At 40.9% G+C, this 19,219-nt stretch overlaps 2 protein-coding genes across 2 annotated transcripts; one reads left to right on the top strand and one right to left on the bottom strand.

Moving 5' to 3' along the window:
- Positions 1-5,357: 5,357 nt before the first annotated feature.
- Positions 5,358-7,919, top strand: LOC109994826 (bone morphogenetic protein 2-like). The gene is made up of 5 exons (XM_020648318.3): positions 5,358-5,667; positions 5,966-6,105; positions 6,392-6,508; positions 6,638-6,821; positions 7,377-7,919. The coding sequence occupies exons 1-5, from the start codon at positions 5,358-5,360 to the stop codon at positions 7,787-7,789; spliced, it is 1,164 nt and encodes a 387-aa protein (XP_020503974.2). The 3' UTR covers positions 7,790-7,919.
- A 1,049-nt stretch (positions 7,920-8,968) lies between these two features.
- Positions 8,969-18,153, bottom strand: LOC136177302 (E3 ubiquitin-protein ligase RBBP6). The gene is made up of 2 exons (XM_065949930.1): positions 17,995-18,153; positions 8,969-16,658 (listed from the first exon to the last, which is right to left on the bottom strand). Exon 2 carries the CDS (start codon positions 16,572-16,574, stop codon positions 10,167-10,169), a length of 6,408 nt encoding a protein of 2,135 aa, XP_065806002.1. The 5' UTR covers positions 16,575-16,658; positions 17,995-18,153; the 3' UTR covers positions 8,969-10,166.
- Positions 18,154-19,219: the final 1,066 nt, after the last annotated feature.

Below are 19,219 nucleotides of genomic sequence, written 5' to 3' on the forward strand. Positions count from 1 at the left end.
GGGTAGGTGGGCAGGTGGGCACTTTATGTAGCAGCCTCTGCAATCAGTGTAAAAAATGTGTTGTAAATGGGTGAATATGCATGTAGTGTAGGTCCACTTTTATCAAGGTTTCATCAGTATAAATGTGACTTATACACGTCAAAACTTGTAAAACGTTAAAATAAGGAGACTGATGCCACTCTTATTCTTGTTCACTAAGTTTGAATTAAGCGAGAATTAAGAGGTTAGCTTAGCTTCACATGAAGACCAGAAACATGGGTTAACAGCTAGCCTAATGCTGTCATTAAATGAGAAAATCCACCTATCAGCTATCTCATCAACATTTACTTCTTATATATATTTTTTTTTTTAAGATTTATTTTTGGGCTTTTAATTGAGAGATAGGACAGTGGATAGAGCCAGAAATCAGGGAGAGAGAGAGTGGGGAATGACATGCAGGAAAGGAGCCACAGGCTGGATTCAAGCCTGGGCTGCCTGCTTGGAAGACTATAGCTTCCATACATGGGGTGCACGCACTAACCACTGCGCCACCAGCGCCCCTACATCTTTTTTATTTTTTATTTTTGTGAGTGTTGCAGATGTTGGTAGGCGGATTTCTATTTTCATTCTGCAATGCCCGGTCAGCTAATTACCTTTTCCAGTCGGCATGCTAAGCTAAGTCAACTGCTACCGGAACGTATGTCCTTAAAACATTGCATACAACCAACATACAACATTGGCTCAGTGGCGTAGTCACTTATCTCTGAACTTGAAGTTTGGGGGTTTGTTCCCCAGCTCCTGCAGTCATAATGTCGAAGTCCTTGGGCAAGTTAAGTCCTTGCTATGTCAGTGGTGTGAATGTATTGCTACTGATAAACACTGTACACAGCATCCTCTGCCATCAGTGTGTGAATGGGTAGGTGTGACCTGGTGGTGTGTAAAAAGCGCTCAGAAGACGAGAAAAGCCAATACAAGTTCAAGTTTAGAATCATAACAATCGATGCCTTATGACATGAAGAAGATGTTTTTGCTCTTCTCTTTGGTCACCAGCTGCGGCTCCTGTAACCTCAGTTACAGCTGACAAAGATGTTACACTTTACATGTCAAACACTGAAAAGTTCTACTCCCCTACTTGTTTGTGGTCAGAGTCAATAGGGATGCTTCTTTTTTAAAAAAACACTTTACATTGTGGCTGACTCCGACACCCCTGTCATATGTTTCCACTTTTGCTGTGATTGTATTCCTCTTCATTATTCATTCAAACAGAGCTGCAGCAGTGGCCAGCACTTGTAGCAAATGCCTTCCATGTGTCTCTAATTGCCTCAGTAGAGGTATTTAACACAAGGTGAAGTCATTAACACATGGACACACTGTCAGAAGTGGAGCCAGGCGGTCCTGGGTGAAAAGGTAGAATGCACCATATATTGTGCTAAAGGGGGGAATCTGAGGGACTGTGCAGCCATTAATGAGCTAACCCTTAAAAGTCTTTACATTTGGCTGAAATTGAGAAACGTCACAGGATTTAGCGTCAAAAACTGAATAACAGAATTACAAAACACAAAACATTTCCTCCCCAACAAAGTAACACAGAAATAACTGAGAATGCAAGATTTATTTTAAGAAACTTTCAAAAAGAGCTGACATTAAAATCTTAGGCTTGATGTTGGTTCAAACATGTCCTATTCTTATAGATTTATCCATTGCAGTTATGTTCAATACTCCACTGGATCAGAGATCATTCAATCCTACAACATAATGAATACAAATGAAATGTAGTCATGAGGTTTTCATTGGAAAATGATTAAACTGGGATCCAGCTCGTTTGTATCTACACCATCTCTTGGTCAATTCCGCCATCTGCTGTTCCAATGAAAACACTGCAGCCATCCAGCAGCAAATTAAAATACAGCGAGTATAATGCACTCACTTAGAAACAGAGAGGACAAGCATAAAACATGCAGACAGATTGTAAGCTTGATCCAATATCAACTGGAGAGTTGAAGTCTGCTATAAGGTCTTGTAGAGCAATGCTGAGTGAAGATTAAATGTCAGGTAGCTCTTTAGTAGATCTTTAGCTCTGATGTGATGGAGACAGAATGGAGGATGCCCTTTACACTTATCACATTGTTATTTCACAATTGAAATTGATTGTCACCAAAGGACATGTGTACATAGTAAATCATACCAGATTATCATTTAGCTGCTTGTTTATTCTGACTCACTCATAGTGTCATGGCTTACTGTTACACTTGATATCTGTGGACTTGCCAGAACTAATAACATTCCATTACACACAACCTGCACCCCCCACCTCCATCCCCCAAAGAAGTGCAAAAAATATGCTCAAGTGTCCACTTGAGACTCGCTGCAAAAGTCAAGGAATCCCCATTAGGTCACACTTAAATGGCCATTTTCACAGCAGAAATTAACTTATTACAGCTTGATGAAAAAAGCTGTAACACTTTACTGCTGTAACAATGTAAATTTCCCCGTTGTGGGATAAATAAAGGATTATCTTATCTTATCTTATCTTATCTTATCTTAGCAGTTATGTCCTGCCCCATGTACGGAGGCTATAGTCCTCGTTGCAGCGGCCGGGGATTCCAATCCAACCTTGACTCTTTGCTGCATGTAATTCACTGCTTATACCTTCCTGGCAAAAAGGACTCAAAAATAACATTTAAAAAACTGTGGAGCTGGTGAATTTATTTTATAACTCATCTATTTTGGTGATATTAAGGCCAATGGTTATTTGCATTATAGGGACGAGCTGAGACGACTGACAGATGGGCAATAGCTGTTTACCAGGAGGATGCCTTAGCTCCGTCTCTTTGCCTGTTTCTATAGATTGAGGCTGAGATAGCAAGTCAAACCTGGGACACTCACTTTAAGGACTATAGCCTCTGTGCATTGGGTGCGCAATATAACCGCTAGGCTCCAAGGCCACAAGTTTGATCTTTGTAGGATTTCTGGTGATACACAGTGAATTCTTGGAGTTTCAATTATTTGGTTATCATGTAACTAGCAGTACTCAAGAAAGTCACTTATCTCAGCCAAAGCACATGCTTTATTTAAAATCAAAGGTTGTTACTAAGAAACTAACTTGTATTTTTTATTTTGTAATGATTAGATGAATACAGGAAGATATTTTCCCCCTTTGGTTCAAGCCAGGCTTAGTGTTTCCTCTCTCTTCACTAGTTTTTAAGCTTAGCTAAGCTAACTTGGGGCGTCAGTCCGTAGGGACTTGGGTTGGGAACCGGAGGGTCGCTGGTTCAAGTCCCAGTGCGGATCAAATCTGGAAGTTGGTCTGGTGGAGAGATGCCAGGGAACTTCCAGAGCACTGCCGAGGTGTCCTTGAGCAAGGCACTGAACCCTCAACTGCTCTGGTGCGCTCTCTGCTTAGCGCACTCTGACATCGCTCCACCAATGCATGTCCACAGGTCCTGTTTCTGCATGCATGTGATTCGGGCCTATGTGTGTGAGAAACATGTCCCTATAAATAACAGAGATTAATTAAGAGGGATTAACAAAAGATATCAAAATCAAAAAAATCAACAACAAAAAACTCCCACAGAGCTGTAGCTTCATAGTTTACTGACAAATAAAAGAGAAGTATTAATCTCACCACCTGAAAAAGAAAGAATCAGTCATCATTTCTTTTTTTTCTTTTTTTAATTAAATTTACTGAGTATCTTTCCCTGAAATTGTACGACAAAGAACTTTGATCCAGGGCTCCAAGCTCGTTGTAGAGGACCTGTAAATTCACGAATGTGGAAAGGGACGTTCTTAGCCCCTTGGTTAAGCTCTATACAAATCTACGTCAGAGGGCTTCCCTTTAAGTCTATCTGTGCTCCGCACATGGTGAGTGTAAACATTTAAGGACCTCCCACACTCATGAGCTGTCTCATATACGTTCTATGCCTGATTTCTCACATCCCACGCACACATAGATAGATAGATAGATCCAGAGGGAAATTCAAATGCACAGTGCACATCTGAAGAACAAAATCACATGCACAGGCTTTGAGCTTCAGTCTTTACTTAACTCCTTAACTAAGGGTTCCCTGCAGCTTTTTTTAATACTTAGTGTGGCAGTAAATTACAGAAAGGTTGAATCATCCCAGAAAGCCAGAACATCATGTAAACTATTCCCCTTTCTGTTATTTGATTTTAAATGGGACTTGACTTTTCTACAATAACAGATAGGCCTACTTTATAAAGCATGAAAAAAAAATACAAGTTTTATCCGCCAAATCCAATCATCATTTGATCTTCTGGTATCTCGTTGTTTACACAGTTTATTGCCATCATCTATCCTGTGGCTTATCTGACAGCGTGGCTATAAGTGATACAAGAGAGATCAGAAGAAAAAAAAGGCCCATTCACAAAAGGGTCTTAAACGTGAGTAATGGCCCCCTAAATGAGGGGATCAGCATTTCTCATGCCATGAATTTGATTAACACCATGGGGAGAAACCGGGCCGTTGATCAGCATGATGATCTTGGGAATGTAATCCCTTTTGTTTGACCTGACTGATTAGAGATCATCTCGGATTCATCTTAACGGACGAATAAACATGTCATACTGACTTCTCTGTGAGTCACTCTCTAAACAGTCACAGAGGAGGAGAGCGAGGAGGGGGGGTGGAGGGGGGGTGGAGGGGGGGGGGGGGACACGACACGGTGACCGGCTTGCGTTTTGTGGAAACGTGCGCATTAACAAGCAGCTTTTGAAAACGCGCTTCATTTGCGTCACGGCTCGGCTCTTCGTTTGCTCTTCACAACTGGCCTCATACTGATAACAGACAAGTGGGCCGAGAAACACATGATGTGGAGCCCCGGCGACAAAACATCATAATGGGGTAACTTTATTTGGTTGGCCTGATAATTGGTGGGTATTATAAAACGTCTGTAATGCAGCAGTGTAAATAAAAGTCCGTTTCTTATCCCTAATAAGGAGTCATCGTTCATACAATATTTAGAGTAATAATAATACATTATTTAAGTAAGTAGGATATTTGTATAGCTTATTTTACTTTTTCATTTTAACACCATCCATGTCCACATGTCATGTGTCTCAAATCTCTGCCTCCTATAAAGTCTTAATGGTCGAACAGGTCAAATAAGCCAAACGGCCAACAAACTGGAGCCTGGACTTACAAATGAAGGGGAATTAGTCATTTATTTGTTATTACCATTATAGATGACTCTCGGGTCGTTTTCACCTTTCCTTTGTGTTTCTTTCCACCATCATCAATCACGGCCCAATCATCTCCTGGTGTTAGCTGAACACAGGGACAGCCTGTCATCAAAGGCAGCGGGTTGCCCTTATCACCCCCACGTCCCACAGGTGTAGCGCTCAGTCCACAACTCACGACAATGACAGCAGGAGCTCTGCACCTCTGGGTCGTCCTCGCGCTCCAGCTGAGATGCGTCGCCCCGCTCTCCATCTTGCGGGAACGAGGGACAGCCGGGCAACAGGAAAGTTTGGATGCGAAGGCTGGGAACGAGAAGCTGGACGCGTCAGTCCATCTGAAGGATTTACCTCGAGGACCGGCGGTGGCTCCTCACAAGAAGGCGCCACAGTTCATGTTGGATCTATTTAACGCAGTTTCCGTCTCTGATGGAACCCCGAAAAGCCAGAAGGACATTCTGGAAGGAAACATAGTGCGGAGTTTCGAGGATAAAGGTGCGTAAAACTGGAAATCAATACGACATTTACGAATAGAAGTAGCTTTAAAAAAAAAAAAAGTTATATTATGAAATTTGTTAAATCATGTGTTAACTTGATGTAACTCAATATTTTGCATCATTAACACTCTGACTATCAGGGATTTGAGTATTTTTTTATGCTGATAGTACAGCTGCGAACGATTACGCACGACTCGTCTTCCTGTAAAACAGATTTTTCTTTTGTAACAATTCATAATCACAACTTTATTGTAACATTTTACTCAATCTATATTGTGTTTTTTTTTTTTCTGCAGGTCACCCTGGAGAGAGGTTTCACTTCTTCAACCTGTCGTCTTTCGGCCGCGAGGAGAGAATGATCAAAGCGGAGTTTCGTTGGTTCAGAAAGAAACAAAAGTTTTACCTCGGAAAGTCAAACAGGGCTCATTTCTATAAGGTAACACGTCTTTTCTGTGACGACATTTTTTTAGATATGTTGTAATGTGAACGCTTTCGAGCAGGTCAACTTCTGCAAAGTAAAAACATCACCAAAAACCATGGCAGCTACATGTCAGATGTATTATTGCCTTCAGTTTTTTGTGCGTAAATAGAAATTGACCGGATTAGAACAGTCCTCTCTGTTTAGTGTAGGCAGAAATGTATCCGCTATAAGCCTTTGACAGATGAGGAACTCACTTTTTATGCTTACAGCATGAAGTAACAGATTTATTGTGACTCCCCAGGTAGATCTCTACGAAGTGCTGGACAGCCGAGTTAAACCATGGAGAGGAAACCTCATCACCTCTAGACTGGTGCCCCTCTACACGCAGGGATGGGAAGTTTTCAATGTCACTCAAACGGTAAAAAAAAAAAATCCTCCCTATTTTTGCTTAATTTAATGTATTTTATTGCTTGAAGATGTTAATTTGTTATCATTCGAATAAAAAGATGAATACATTTTGAACCAATTTGTTTTCACTAATTGTCAGGTGTCAAAGTGGATCCACAACAGCCAGGAGAATAACGGCATCCTGGTGGTGACTACACTTCCCTCTGGTAACTGGATTGAGTCAATGGTGTCCTCCAAACAGCACGAGCTGTCAGAAACGGGGGCCTACCTGGTGATATTCTCAGATGATGGGAGGACAGGCGCATCAAACCAGTCATACATAGGTAAAGTGATCAATATGTCAAATGGTTTGGTTTGGCTTTGAAAGGGTCATTTTTGGCTCTTAAATAATGATATAGTTCCCGCTAACACAGAGACATGTTTTGACAGTTGTGTCAAAAACTCAGTTTCTGCAAAATAAGACAAAATAAGATGATTTAAGATAATACAACACAAAACAAGATACTGTATGATACAATAAGATGATCTGAGATAAGATACATTTAAGTAATATAAGATCAGATAAAATAAGAGTTTATAGCGCCAGATTGTTTCAAATTGAGTAACACAAAAAGCATTCAATACAACTGAATTTTTGTTCTCATAGAAAGACAGTCAGTATAATGTAAACTGCTTAAATGCAAATAAACCAAACCTAAAGTAGAATAGACCTTTGATAACATAAATAACAAGTATAAAAGTAATGGCTGCTTAGTAGAAAAGTAGTGGCAACCAGTTCAACCAGTTAGATTTGGTCGAGTTTTGAAAGGCGCCTTTAAATAAAATGTATTATTATTATTATTATTTCCTAACCTAATGTGATCTTTCTCTTTCCGTAGGACAAACCAAACCTGCAGCAGCACCTGAGCTTCACAGCGGCCCAAGCAGAAGAAGACGTTCATCTCAAGGACTCCTGGCACACGGCCGACCCCAGTCCTGCCAGCGGGTTCCTCTGTTTGTTGACTTCGAGGAGATCGGCTGGTCCGGCTGGATCATCTCTCCGAGGGGATACAACGCCTACCACTGCAGAGGCTCCTGCCCGTTTCCCTTGGGAGGAAACCTCAGAGCGACCAACCATGCCACGGTGCGCTCCATCATGCACGCCCTCAAGCTATCTAGTGATGAGGTTGGAGCGCCATGCTGCGTTCCCGACAAACTCCAGTCCATCAGTTTGCTATATTTCGATGATGAAGAGAATGTGGTTCTGAAGCAGTATGACGACATGGTGGCACTGAGCTGCGGATGTCACTGACTCTTTGACGCTGGGACAATAACGAATGGGAAGGTGATGGTTTGCTTGAGTTTGATTGAAACACTGTATTTTCCTGCATATGTTTAAATATTGTACTATTTTGTGAAATAAAACAAATATTCTTCAACGATTCAAAGGGGTAATTTGTCTAGTTTAGTCCCGATATTCTCAATCTTTTCATGAAAGGATGCACAAAAATATTTGTCACATTTTACAATACAATTAACAATAGACCTAAGAAAAAGGTTCAAAGTAGTCAGGGCAGCCATTATGTACTTTCATGTTGAGAGAGTGTAGCCCCAGCTATGTAGTAAGGGCAGTCATTGTATTGTCTTTGATAATGGAACATTCTAATTGTGTTAAATCAATTTCTCAAGATATGGTTTTATTATTGGGTAGCATAGCACCCTCTGGTGGAGTAACTTGGCCAGAAAACATGCATGAAAATTGTTTTCTCCCTCCACTCAGACAGACGCTGCACATTATCAGGATTATCCTTGAAACAGAAGCAGAAAACTGGCACAGCCCGCCCTGAATATCTAAATCGTTACATAGCAGTCAAATGTCATTGAGCTTTGTATAGTCCTCTGACTACTCATGGCACTTTTTGCACTGCAGGTCATACTTACCCATTCACATTCACAAACCAATGGGAAGGGCTGCTATGTTAAGTGTCCATTAGTATCCCTACATTCACACACCACTGATGTAGTAGTGGGGGCACATTTCTTGCAGAGGACACTTCAACATGTGACTGTAGGAGCCGGGAAACGAATCTATGACCTTCCAGTTGAGAGACGACTGCATTCACAATTAAGCTGTTTGGTCAGTTTGAAATGAACTCTGATCCATACTGGGTGCTTATATTGGTGGTGGTTATATTATTAAAAGCTTAAATAATGGATCTAAAATATTATATGATATATTTAGTACAAAGTTACATTGAGGAATTGGAAGACAGAGAAACACTTTCATTCAACATTTCATTCTTATTTGAATATAAGATCAATTTGTGAAAATGACCAATGATTCATACATTAAGCAATCATAATAATTGTAATAATTGTGTTTTTTTTTCAGAAAGGTTCAGTGTTTTTTTATATAATTTGTTTAGTTTGAATCATTTGTTGTGGACTAATGACAGTGTGGTGACATTTATAATGACTAGTACAATATAAGTCTGTAACAACAGTTGTTTTTTTTATTGGAATGCATCACAGACACAAACAGCCCTGCAATATTCTAGGTTAGAAAAAATCTGATGCAACAAACTTGAAAAAAAAAAATCTTTTCATGTCTTCTGCATTTAAAAAATCCTCAAAATACCAATCAAAGCTTTTGCTCAGTAGAAATACAATTGTTGTTGTATCAAACACACAAGTGTTTTTGTGATTTTCATTTCAGCATGCAAAATGTTTCTTAATTTAGTTGTTGGGACACAATGGAAATCAATAACTATACAAATTAAAGAAACGTGTTTGAATAAATTATCTCTGTTTCAAGAAGCTCTTGATAAATGACATACTCTCTTACTTTAAAGTTAAAAAATAAATGTGCGGGCCAACAAACTCTTCAGGTTATAAAACTAAAAGCCATTATTTGAAAAGTGATGAAGACCACAATACTACTGTAGTTGAATATAACAAACTCTTTGCATTTACAATAAATACTCCTCATTTACATTCAAGCTTACCCTTTCTGTTTACACTTAAATACATTATGTACATGGATCATCCATGTCTCTGAACACTCGAGCATTGCATGTTATTTTACACAAATCTATAAACCCAAATTAAAATAACGGCATTCAACAACTATCATACATGAACCATGTATAAACCCCTGCCAGTTGCATGTAGGTCAAACTGATTCCTCATAATTAAAATGTCATTTCAAAAGTCCAAAGCCAGTTAAGGCCAAGACAAGTAAAACATCAAACCTTGAAGAGAAAATCCTCCAAGGAAATACTTCCTGACGCCACTTTCAACACTGCCTCATGATAATATAGCCACACAAGGTGTATGTATGTACCTTGAATTTCTGTCTCTTCTCGCCCGAACATCACATTTAAGTCTCTCCACTACAGCTGAAGTAGTTTCAAAGGGCAGAATATGTGTGCATAATTAAGAGCTTCTTTCTATTTTTACAATAGCATCCATCAACCCAACAGGGAGAAATTTGTCTCTGAAATGTTGCCGTCTTTAAATTATTGTGGCAAAAGTAAGAAGCACCGACCAGAAAGTTGGTGGTTGCCCAACACAGAAACTTAACCACTTGATCACAAATGATCCCTGAAATCCAATGACAACCATTTTTTTCACAAAACAAATCAGCAATAGCTCAAGTGACATTCAGTCATTTAATATCTCATGTCCTATCAGCTTGGACAGTCCAGCTCTTCAGTGCCCAGAAACTCCCCCAATATGTGGTCGTGTTGCCCATAGACAGGCTCTACATATGGATGTCTCTCTTTACAGAGCATTTGCCTTGACCTTTCCAAGTGTCTTTGATCAAACTCCTCTTGTGGCAAATGCTGGGCTTGGATGTGACCTTTTTGAGCCATGGGAGACAAAGGCACTGGGACAAATCCATGATAAACAACCAGAGGAGGGGTCAAAACCTCCAAGGGCGAGGCCTGAGGAACTGCACCCTCATGTGGCTGGACTGGCAACTGCACATAACTTCCTGTTTCAGGATCAAAGAAAGTTTTCGTCTTGACTTGTACAGGCATGTCAACAAAGAAGTACTGACCAGAATCTGGATCCTGGAGGAGCTTACGTTGAGTCATTGGGAACGACTGTGTAACGATGGCATGCTCAATGCTAGACTGGTGAGAAAGCTGGCTGGTGTGGCTGGTGTGACTGTTGTGGCTTGACTGACGTGACAGGGTTGAGGGGTGAGGAACTTCAGTGCTGTAGGCATCAATACTGTGACTCCTTCTCAGTGGGTTGTCTCTGCTTGTCTTCTCTCTGGCTCGTCCTCTTTGCTGAAGCTCATCCATGATAGACTTCTCGATGCGCTGGGACCTTGGATCAAGCCTCTCATTAATTGACATATCGGTGCTTAGTCTTCGCTCCAATTTATCTCCTAAGAACCTATCATTACTTTGTGATCTCAAGAATGGCCTTTCTGGCATGGGTCTGTCATTTACTTGAGATTTGTACACAGGTACATTGCTGATGACCCTATCACTACTGTAGTGCCTTTGAGGCTTGTCTCGAATTTGTCTGTTGTTGCTGCGGCCTTGCCTTTCCGCGACAACCTTGGGCAGTGCCTCATTGTTGTCGTTATTGCTCTCAACCAAATCATGGCTCTGTCTCCGAGTATCCTGATTCTGGTCGTTTTTGTCCAGTTGGTAGTTTTCCCTGATGTGGCCTCTTCTTTCATGGACTACTTGCTCACTCAAGTTGTTCTTGCTTTGGTGATTTTCACTTTGATTGTGATTGTCCTCTGTTTTCTCTCTGTGTTTTCTTTCACCGCTCTTGCTGCTTTTACTTCTGCTGCTGTTGTTTTTGTGCTCAGATTTCTCCCCCTTGTGTCTATCCACTCTCTGCTTGCTGCTGCCTTGAGAGGACTTGTGGGGTGACTTCTGGGCCTCCTCCTTTTTCATCCTTCTAGTTGCAAGCTTAATGGCTTTAAGAACTGCCTTTTCAGATTTGGGCAAGACAGCTGGTGGTTTGGGCAGCCCTGTTTGGCTTTCATTACCACTGCAGGTGGACCCTGATCGTTCACTGGGGACCTTTGACACTTCACACTCTACCAGCAGTTCATCATTTGCTCCCATCTCATCAGCTGTGTCAGCCGTGCTAGTTGTGAAGCTCTCCACGCCTTCTGAAGATGGACTGACACCAGAAAACCTGTCATCCTCCTGTGGTACAGTAAGGAACCCTCCCACTTGTGGTTTCTTTGGGGTTTCAGTTTGCAGATTTGAAGGAGACAGTAGTAGGGGAGGGGAAATGTTTGTTGAAATCTCTTCAGGTTTGAAGATTTTCTCTTGGATTGGTATGATTTCACTCTTGGCAGGTTCACCAGTTGGAAGAAGCTCTGGATTTTCCTTAACTTGATGTAATTCCTCCTCTCCCCTTACTGAAACACTCAGACTCCCTCTTCGTGACCAGGGTTGTACAGTCTTCTTTAACTTATTACTAAAAGTGTTGTCTTTGACCTTAAACAAGGCAGGGATTCCCAAAGATGGTGAGAAAGTGTTTAAGGGTGACATTGGTATCTGATCATGTTCATCTTGGGTTGAGCATTGATTTGAAGAAGCGTTTTCACCCTCTTTGCTGTGCATGTATGGTACTTCTGTCTCTTCTTTTTTAGGAGACCTAATTGGTTGCCTTACACAATTTGGCTCGCTTTCATGATCACTCAAAGAGTAGTATTCCACCTCAGTCCTGTCGGAATCCCATTTTGTGTTCTGTGGAATATGCTGCATCACCTCATCAACCTCTTCCACCTCTCCTATCAAGTTCTCCAGAGAGTGATAAACATTTGACTCGGTTTCAGTATTTCTGTGTAGAGCACTCTCTACAGAGAAGTAAGAAGATTTTGAGGACAAGCTGGCATGATCAGGTGGGCTCTGATTGATGCTAATGCCATTTACCAGTAGTAAGGGTGATATAATTTCCCTGGGGCTTTCACTGAGAACCTCTGAATCTAGTTTTATTTCGTTACTAGTTCTATTCATTTTGTTAGGTTGTGCTTCCACCAAATGGTTAGTTGTACTGTCATCTGGTGTGTCCAAATGGTCTGGTTTCAAAGGAGCTTTACGCTTGACCTTGTATATTTCCTGTATCCTGTCATTGCTGCTTTCGATTGTGGCCTCCTTTTTTGGGCTCATATCTGCCAAAAAGTTATCTGCCTTACATTCATTTTCTCTTAGGTGTGATGATAAACACGATGCATTTTCAGACTGGGGGTATTTCACAGGTGAAATGGACTCAGTTACAACTGAATCAGTAGCAGCGGTCAAATTAGAAATTGCATTTTGTACCACATCTTGCCACTTTTTATCTGAACAGGTTTCAATTTGACTGGACACAGCTTCTTTTGTGAAAAGGTGACTGCTTACTTCTCGTTTGCTTGAACCTGTAGCCCTTTCTTCTAAGTGTACAACACCATTTTCATATGTTCCTTCATTTTTAAAGATATCTTCCTCAAAATCTTTCAAACTATCTGTCTCCTTTGTGATGCTTCCATCTCTTGTAGTTCCTCCTTTTTTGCTCCTAGGAGGAACAGGAGGAGCATCTACCCTTTTGCCATCATTTTGGTACATCCAATTGTCTTCGCTGTCTTTAGATAGCTGTCTTTCTAGATGTTTAAAATTCACCTCTTCTGAATCATGTCTTAGATTATTGGTTTGTTTAACATGGACATCTTTACTTTTAGTTTTTACGAGTGAGTTAGGCTCGTTGCCAATGTTATTCATGCTTTGCAGAGCATTCTTACCAGCTGATTTGTAAGTCTCTCCAAGTCCTGGCTCAGTTTGTGAAAGGATATTTCTTATGTGATTGTGATCTCTCAGATCACCTAACCTCTTTTTTAAATCTGTTTCTTTAAGTGAATGAGCATAACCCATTTGATTTTCCTTGGCCTCTGTAACAGTATCTTTTATAGATTGTTTACGTTGCTTTACCCTCGCTACTTGACTTTCATCACCAGCATTCTCATTTAATACTGGATTTCCCTCCTGCTCTTTTAAGTTATCGTTTCTCTTTTGCCTCTCTGAAATGATCTCTTCTAGTGCCATTTTGGCTTTGTCATAGTTGTCGTTTATAAGTGCTTTATTTACTATAACATTGCTGTCTGTCTTTGAGAAAGCTTCTAGCTTGCTTTGATCCTTCTCTTTCTTTGCAAAAAGATCTCTCTTAGTCGTTGTGTTCCCTCTCATAGACAGCATTCCCTTCTTAATATTCCTTAGCTCCCTCGAGATCAAATCGTTCTTGGCTCTCGCCTCCTCATCTATGTTAATGACACCAAATTTGTTCTTCGCATTGTCGTGAACACGATCGCCAAGTCTTGCTCTCTCCAGCTCTTTCAACGCATGTAAATCATTGATTAAATGCTCGCTATCTCTCATTTCTCTAAGCGGCATCGATTCCTCATCATCGTCCATTCTTGTGTTCACTTTCAGATCACCTGCCTCAAACTCCTTTCCCTGTTCATCATCACTCTCAGCATATCTCTGATATTTAATATAATTGTTCTGTCTGGCTGAGAAGACATGTTTAAGTTTGGCCTGTTTCCGATCTGATTCATTTTGTTTTAATGGTAAATCTAGTTTTGTATTCCCTGAATCACCATTAGTGAGTGTATCAAAAGTACTAGTTTGCTGCTTGTCGAGAGCAAGCTGAATATCAGATTTAACAAAATTTCTCTTTGGAATTGGTGGGGGCTCTTTCTTAACATTGCCCTTTTGGACAAGTGTATCACCAGTTGAATCACTTCTACTTTGAGAAGAAACATTGTTATTTTCTGGAACTAAGCTCTTGTAATTAAACCTTTCTTTTGAATAGTCAACCTTCTTGTCTACTTCTTTCTCCTTCAGTTCTTCTTTGTCTAAAATGGTCTTATCGATGCTATTTGATTGAGATGCCATCAGAGCCTTGTTTTTGGCTGCATTAATTGCTTCCCTTGCTGCTCTAATCACTTCCTTTGTGCTTAAGGGTTGGATACTTGTATCTTTTTCCTTGGAAATAACAGACTGCAACCCAAAGTCTGTTTCTCTTAAGTCTTTCATCGGTTGTTTTGGTTTGTCCGGTACAGTTGGGGGTATTTTACATACTGATGCATTTGATGACAAACCTTCTTTCTCAAGTACATTGGGTGGAATTAAGGGGGAACGGTCTTTGTTGATATTAGAACAATTCGGAGACAACCCTATGTTTGTTGGCAGTGCTTTTGGGGAGAGTTCTTTATTACGTGCGAGTGGTGAACGTTCTTTTGTCTCAGTTGGTTGGTCTTTGTGTATAGCACCAGTGTTTGGAGTGACTTGACAATATTTCATCTCACTGTCAACAGGGCTAGTTTTCTTGTACAAATTCAGGGAAGGGTAGTTTTGCTTTTTAGCCATGGAACTCTTGGTCTTTTTAGAGTGAATGAAGGGAGACATTGGATTATCATCAAGACTACTGTTACCTGCTGCATCTCTTTTAGTTTGCAATAGATTTGATAACAGATAATCATCTGAAAGACGTCCATCAGAATCAAGCTTAGAAAGGCCAACAGTTGGGTTACTGTTTACTTCTAAAACAGGACTGCATACTGCCAGTCCTTCTTTTAAAATGGCAGGAGTGCTTAAACCAGACGCATTGCCCTCAGAGCCAGCTCGTGAATGTTTTATAGAATCTGATTGTGGAGATTGGGTGTCAGCCTCAGGCACTTCTAGGGTTTTGAATTTAGGTGGGCTGTAACGGCTTTTTACCCTTTTCCTGTTGTCTTTGAGGTTGAAGAGGATGCTAGAAGCAAGTGATTTGTAGCTTTCCCGCTTGACTGGAGGTTCAGGGGTCAATTTGGCCTCAGAGTGTGGTCGTAGTGGAAGGTCAAGAGCAGAGGGTGAGAGGACACCTTGGAGGATTTCTGATGTTTCTGTTGGTTGTCTGGAGGGAATAAGGGGAGTCATCAGCTGGCAAATGCTAAAAGGAGTAGATGCCAAAGAGCTGACCTCCTCGACAGCTTTCACCTCCACAGATCTAGCTTCCTTTTTGAAAAAAAACAGACTTTCATCCACTTGTTTTGAAATATTTTCCTGTGGCGTTATCCCAGACTGATTGACTGGAATCACACTTTTAGCCCTGGACTTGTTGCGCCTCCAGGGGGCAGCATTCCCTTCCCCTCCATCTGATGAACACCTCTTCTCAGCTGGAGCAGCTGAGGGCTTTGGCAGGACCTTTGGTGGCGGAGGGGGAGGAAAGGGTTTAGGAGCAGCGGAAGGAGGGGCCTCAAGAGCTGTTTTTTGGCATGGTTGCACCTCCTCTGTATGCTGAGTCTCTTGTTTGTGTACCTCTGTCAGCTCCTTGTAAAAAGGCAAGTCATACCACTTAGGGATACTATCTGAAGGTAGAACTGTATCCTCTTGGCCAAATGGAAACCGGTTAAAATCTGTCCATGTTTGAAAAGGGCTTAACTCACTGTGGAGGAAAAAGTTTTTGACGTTAAGTTTTCGGAGTTTGACAGTAGATTTCCCATTTTTAATCTTTGAGGATTTCCCTGAGGGAAGGGCGACATCTTTGCCTGTTTTGGATGATGGACCTCCATGACAGTTCTTGTAATGTCCATCTGTGAGATTTGTGGGGTAATCCGAGGAGAACTCTGATAGTTCTCTTTGAATGCTTCGAAGTGCTGACTTATCCCAGGATTCCCCCTTAATGTCTGTCATACCTCCATTTTTTATTAACATCCCCTCACAGCTTTCCTCTGTAGCACTAAATGCTTTGAGGAAAGATGACATGTGGGACATATTCTTCTGTTGCTGCTGGTTCCAGGGCTGGGTATATAGTTTTTCACTTTTGTTTTGTCCCTGCTTTTTAGCTTCCTTATGATGAGTCTTTTTAAGAGGCTCCCCCACCAAAGGTTTGTGGCAACTAAAAGGCGAGTAACCATACAAGAACTCGTCATTGTAAACTGCGTCATCTCCAACGCAGAGACTGCGGAAGGCTCGATCAGTGAGAGTGCTGACCTCTCGATCAGTGTCGTCCATGAACAAGTCAGTGAAGCCATTGGGGAAGCGATGGTGAAGCATGCTTCCCACCCTATGGCTCATGTGTCGTTTTTCCACACAGCTCATGATGTCAACAGCTTTCCCTCTGTCATGTGCATCACCTGTCCAGCTCAGGTTGATGTCAGGATATGGATGAAAAATATGATCCGCCTAAAAAAAAGAAAGTGAAATCAGTGTTAGTGTTTAAAACTTTCAGGTTTAATTCAAATGACATACTCAAACATTTGAAACAGCTTTTATTTCAGCAACATTTGTTGGTATTATGAATACTATAAAAGGTTTTGAACTCTTCAGTTGATCTGATGACCTTTATGTACATGACATGTGCCAGCTTCAGCCATGCTGTCACTATGCAGGCAGCAGACAAACACTTATACCATGCGCTTGTCTATTTTAAGCACTAAATGGTTCCCTAAGCTGTGAGCACTAATCATACTGTTGGTGACCCAAAGAAAAGATCCCTATCCATGTATAGGACTGTTATTCGAATAGGCCATTATTTCCATTGCTCATGTTCAATCGAGGAAAAAACACTTCACATTGGTCCCTGCCAAATGCAAGTATACCTTTGTTACACTAAATGTACATGCATACAGAGATTCCTCTTCAAAGCTCTCAGATGATATTCCTGCCAGCAGGTCACCACAAAGCTCAGGAAATGGTCACATCAGTTCCAGCAGCAGCTGCTCTACTGTAGCTTACTTTAGCTATCTGGGTAAGGTCTTAGAATAGCTCTTTAACCCATTTATATCCACTAACATGGGAGTTTAGTCACCTGTATATAAGTCAGTATTCAGCTACTGTGTATGCAAATCCATAACCTTCCCCATAAGCAAATGAGGTTGACTGACAAACATAAACAGAGACATTCAATGGTTCAATCACAGGCTTAATTGAATATGTATATTAAAGGTTGGAACAATCCCAGTTGTCAACAACCATTTATATTCAAAATCAAGGTTTATTTAGTGAAAGCTAGAAGAGTTTACAAAGGCGGAAATATATAGAATTTTTAAATATAAGCCATCAGCATGGATATTTTTGCTAGAAATGAGTGACTTTACTGTATATTAAGCCAGACTCAGAGAATGTTATGGCTTTCCAAGAGACTTCGGTCGCCAAAAGTCCTCCAGTTCTTATAACCAGAGATCAGTTAGCAACCACGGTACTTTCCCAGCATCTGCTTGTGTATTTATACCCAAGGAATGAGGCAGCCAGGTTAACTATACAGTATAGAGCAATAGCCAAGTAATACAATATAGTAATAGTAATACAATATACAGTACGTGTAAATAATATGCTATTATGTGTAAGGGTTTTAAAGCAACACAATTTAGACATACAGTTGCCCCTGTGCTGTGGGAGATTTTTGACCTTTAGTTAAAGTTTGGTTAAAACTAAAGATAAAACTTATTCTCTAATAGAGTGGTAGCTGGTCCTCAGCATTTTCAACGTCTTGATGAACATCAACACACGGCCATCTTACCTTGTTGATGGGTCTTTCATGAGTGTAACCATCCAATCTAAATAATTGTATCAAACACAAATCCTCAATGTAGAATCCAGGAATTCAGTCCAGAACCATCTGCTGAGAATAAATTGCAGTTAGGGGTCGCCATTCATGGTAAACAAACCATAGCTCTTGAAGTTGAGTGAACAAAGAAATCTCACCAAAGTGAGTCAAGCCCTCAGATCCATGTTCAAATGCACTAGTCTGTACAGGGTCCTGATAGCGAGCTGTGAAGATACTAAAATAGACGCACAAGCTTGTGTGGCCAAACTGAGCAGCAACTCAGGGCGCAGCTTGCTAGCTCACATTGGAATAACCATTGGGTGTCGAGTAGCAGGGCAAGACAGGCCAGCAGGATGAAATGGACACTGTCATTGGTTATTTCTGTAACCAAGCAGAGAAGGCTGATGGGCCTTACTGTTGGGAAGATGACAAGGACTTCATGTCAATGAAGAAGATGATATCAATCATTTGGATCTTTGTTCAGACATCACATAGATACAGGATGTACTTACCATGGTCACCAACAATATTGGTTAATTTTTAGCTTATAGCTCATTTTGCCTCCGTCACCCAGGGAAACAAGCTCTCTGATATAGCCCATTGCATCACAACACTCTAAATCAGCAGGACGGTCCCTAAAGTGGAGCTTGGGATGGCTGGTGTCTGATGACTGACATGACTACAGAAGGGCTGGGCTAATTCTTGTTGATCAAACTCTGTTTACAAGGCTGTGTTGTGGAAATGAAGTGAGTGTGGGCTGTCCAGTTATAGGACCAATGCAGCTGTTGTTTCTGTGAGATTCAACTGAAATGGAGGGGACATTTGTATACTTGTTATCCTTCATGAGTCAGAGGAAGTCAGTGGATGAGGTCACATGTGAAGGTTGACCCTGGGCATTCCCCAAATGGAGAAAGTGAAGTGTCATAGAATTAAAAAATAATGACTGTGTGGCTAAACTTGGTAATGTCTTGAGATAACAACATGCACATTCTAATGTCTGTATTCAAAGCTAAATTGGTCTTCTGCTGAGTGCTACCTTTGAATTAAAATTGTCCTTGTATGTTAAAAAAAAGATGTTTCAAAACCATTACATTGCATTTTTGTTAAGCCATGTTTGGCCCTAACAACAGCTCCATAACTCCACTTCTCCAGCATCTGCCTAGCTGTACTCCATTAAGGTGCCATATTTAAGCTGGCC

This window comes from Labrus bergylta, chromosome 21 (genome assembly GCF_963930695.1).
Source record: "Labrus bergylta chromosome 21, fLabBer1.1, whole genome shotgun sequence".
Taxonomy (NCBI): Eukaryota; Metazoa; Chordata; class Actinopteri; order Labriformes; family Labridae; genus Labrus; species Labrus bergylta.

Coding starts and splice junctions, on each gene's coding strand:
- LOC136177302 (XM_065949930.1), bottom strand. CDS start 16,574: ATGAGCTGTGTGGAAAAACGACACATGAGCCATAGGGTGGGAAGCATG.
- LOC109994826 (XM_020648318.3), top strand. CDS start 5,358: ATGACAGCAGGAGCTCTGCACCTCTGGGTCGTCCTCGCGCTCCAGCTG. Junction 5,668..5,965: donor GCGGAGTTTCGAGGATAAAG/GTGCGTAAAACT, acceptor TTTTTTCTGCAG/GTCACCCTGGAGAGAGGTTT. Junction 6,822..7,376: donor ATCAAACCAGTCATACATAG/GTAAAGTGATCA, acceptor CTCTTTCCGTAG/GACAAACCAAACCTGCAGCA.